We start from the raw sequence: 2,489 nt of genomic DNA, 5'->3' as shown, positions 1-2,489 counted from the left end.
AAAAGAGTTTTTCATGTAGCAAATACAGGCCAGGGTCAGTGTAACTGTTTTCATGAAGCAAACTGAATAACGTTTTTAAAGATCTTTGGGTAGCTTTGTGCTTGTCACCACAGCAGTCTTGCTGCCTTTATTATGAACGTCTTCTTTACTAGAGTAAACCATGATGAACCATGAGCTCAGCCAGAGGCAATGCCAGCACGTTTTCAAGGTGGAAGCAGAAGGATCATGTGATCCTTCGATACAAGGAATTCTAGGCCAGCTTGTCCTAAATATTACACTACCCCCTCCCCCCCAGTCCTTCCAAAATCATTAGTTCAGAGAGTTTAGGAAAAATTTGATAAAACAACGAAATTTACAATATTATTTTTCAACCTCATGTGTAGGTATATGTATTTTACAAATTTATGTTGTTTTCTGCCTACTGTGGCTAAGGTTTCTCTGATTGTCCCAGGTTTAAGTAGAGCATACTTTTTATTTCTAGACTTCTTATTGTGGTAACCTCAGACTTTAATTTACTTCTCCCATGTTTAGTGTATGGAAAGAATACTTGAATTGGTCCTTCTGTCCCCTCATTGTATTTCCAATTAAAGTCAGACGGAAAACATCTAATTCTCTTTCATTACCTCATACTAGACAGCAGCCTGGTTTAAGTATGCTCCGTGGGTTATTCTGGAAACTAGACTAATGATCCTTCCTTTGTAAGTGAGAGTAGAAATATAGCACAAGAATCCATCTTTTTTAAAAGTCACCTCATCACCGTCCTACTTTTGGCAGCTTTTAATTCACGTTTTGTTTTATTTTGTTTATAATAAAGGCTGTTGTGGTGACTGATGGAGAGAGGATCCTAGGTCTTGGAGATTTGGGTGTCTATGGAATGGGGATTCCAGTAGGGAAGCTGTGTCTGTACACCGCGTGTGCAGGGATACAGCCTGAGAAGTGCCTGCCTGTGTGCATCGACGTGGGCACCGATAACATGGTGAGTGCGCCTTTCCCCTTCCCGCCCGGCCCGCCCGCTTGCAAATGGTTTATTAAGGGGGAAAGATCTTGTCATTTTAGATGTTAATCTTTTTCTTAAGCTTGGTTTTTAACGTTTATATAAATAACTGAATTAAGTCTATTAAGTTTCTTAAAGATGTTATCTTATATGTTTAATGTAAATAAATATAATAAAAGACTGTATTTTTGCATTTGGTTTCTTATATAGACACTATTAAAAGATCCATTTTATATGGGCTTGTATCAGAAGCGAGATCGTTCCCCGCTTTATGATGATCTGATGGATGAGTTTATGAAGGCGATCACTGACAGGTATCCCATGAAGCTGGTGGATGTGGAAGAACCTGTGGAAGGGAAGGGTTAAGCTGCGGGCTTTTTCATGCTTCTGTTCTGCATTGCTGGCTGGGATTACCTGACATCCTGAAGGAAGTTTGCACTCACCGCTCCTAAACTTTCCCAGTGCATCCCTCCCAGAAATCTTCCATGGCCTACCTCATTCCCACCAGCCCACCAGAGCTCTCCTGCAGCTTTGACATCTTACTTGGGCCTGTTTTCTTAGACCTGTTTATTTATTTATTTACTGGAGGTGTGTGCATGTGTGTTCTGGTATGCACGGGGAGGCCTGAGGACACCTTTGTGGAGACTGTTGTCTCTGTCTACCTTTCTATAGGTTGAACTCAGGGTGCCAGGCTTGCTTGACAAGCACTTTACCTAGGTCCTCATGAATGGATCCTCTATTTATGCATATATTTATGGCATGCTGTCCTGGGGATGGAATCCAGGGCCTCATACATGATAGACAAGCACTGGATGACTGAGCTAGACTGTCAGTTCTTGCATGTGATCTTATTCATAAATTGTGGCCTTCATACATGTGACTCAAAGCACCGTGTGGCCCCTGCACTTCCAGCTGCTGGGCTATCCCGCCTTGAGGAATTCTGTTACAACATCCTGTTTCTGTCTCCAATGGAATTCTTTCCCAACAGCCTGCCTCTGTATCCCTAAGTGCTAACAATGGCGGAAGTGTTCACTCATTGCCAGACCCTTAATCTTGGTGCTATTTGTGGTTCTTCTTCACCAGCCATCCATGCCACCAGCTCTTCCTCAGAATCGGCTGGTATACGTTTGCATGCCTCCTAAGTGTGTGTCTTCTGTAACCACAGCCTTCTTTCTCTCTCCTGGCTTCCTATAAACCCTTCTCCGGTTTCTCTCTAGTTAATTTCCATCTAATACTAGGGTTAATCTTGTAAAATAGGCATTACCATACATATTTTTTTCTCAGTGGTTTTCTATAGCCATAAATTAAAACTCAGACTCTTCATCTCTCTGGCCTGTCTGTGATCTGTGTGTGTGTCTGTGATCTTTGTGTGTGTGTGTGTGTGTGTGTGTGTCTGTGGTCTGTGTGTGTGTGTCTGTGGTCTGTGTGTGTGTGTCTGTGTGTGTGTCTGTGATCTCTCTCTGTGTATGTGTGTGTGTGTGTGTGTGTCTGTGGT

The 2,489-nt window shown here is 42.4% G+C and overlaps 1 protein-coding gene across 4 annotated transcripts in view; it reads left to right on the top strand.

The window, feature by feature from the left end:
• The window catches only part of Me2 (malic enzyme 2), a 50,924-nt gene that overhangs the window by 19,934 nt on the left and 28,501 nt on the right, over positions 1–2,489 (top strand). For all 4 annotated transcript variants that reach the window (XM_031366008.1, XM_031366009.1, XM_031366007.1 and 1 more), the window contains exons 6-7: positions 815–976; positions 1,205–1,308. In XM_031366008.1, coding sequence (XP_031221868.1) covers positions 815–976; positions 1,205–1,308 — 266 coding nt within the window. The remainder of the gene's footprint in view (positions 1–814; positions 977–1,204; positions 1,309–2,489) is intronic.

The sequence above is a fragment of the Mastomys coucha genome, unplaced genomic scaffold, assembly GCF_008632895.1.
Source record: "Mastomys coucha isolate ucsf_1 unplaced genomic scaffold, UCSF_Mcou_1 pScaffold13, whole genome shotgun sequence".
Classification (NCBI taxonomy): Eukaryota; Metazoa; Chordata; class Mammalia; order Rodentia; family Muridae; genus Mastomys; species Mastomys coucha.
The sequence above is the reverse complement of the archived record's forward strand: the minus strand, read 5'-3'. Positions and strand labels throughout refer to the sequence as shown.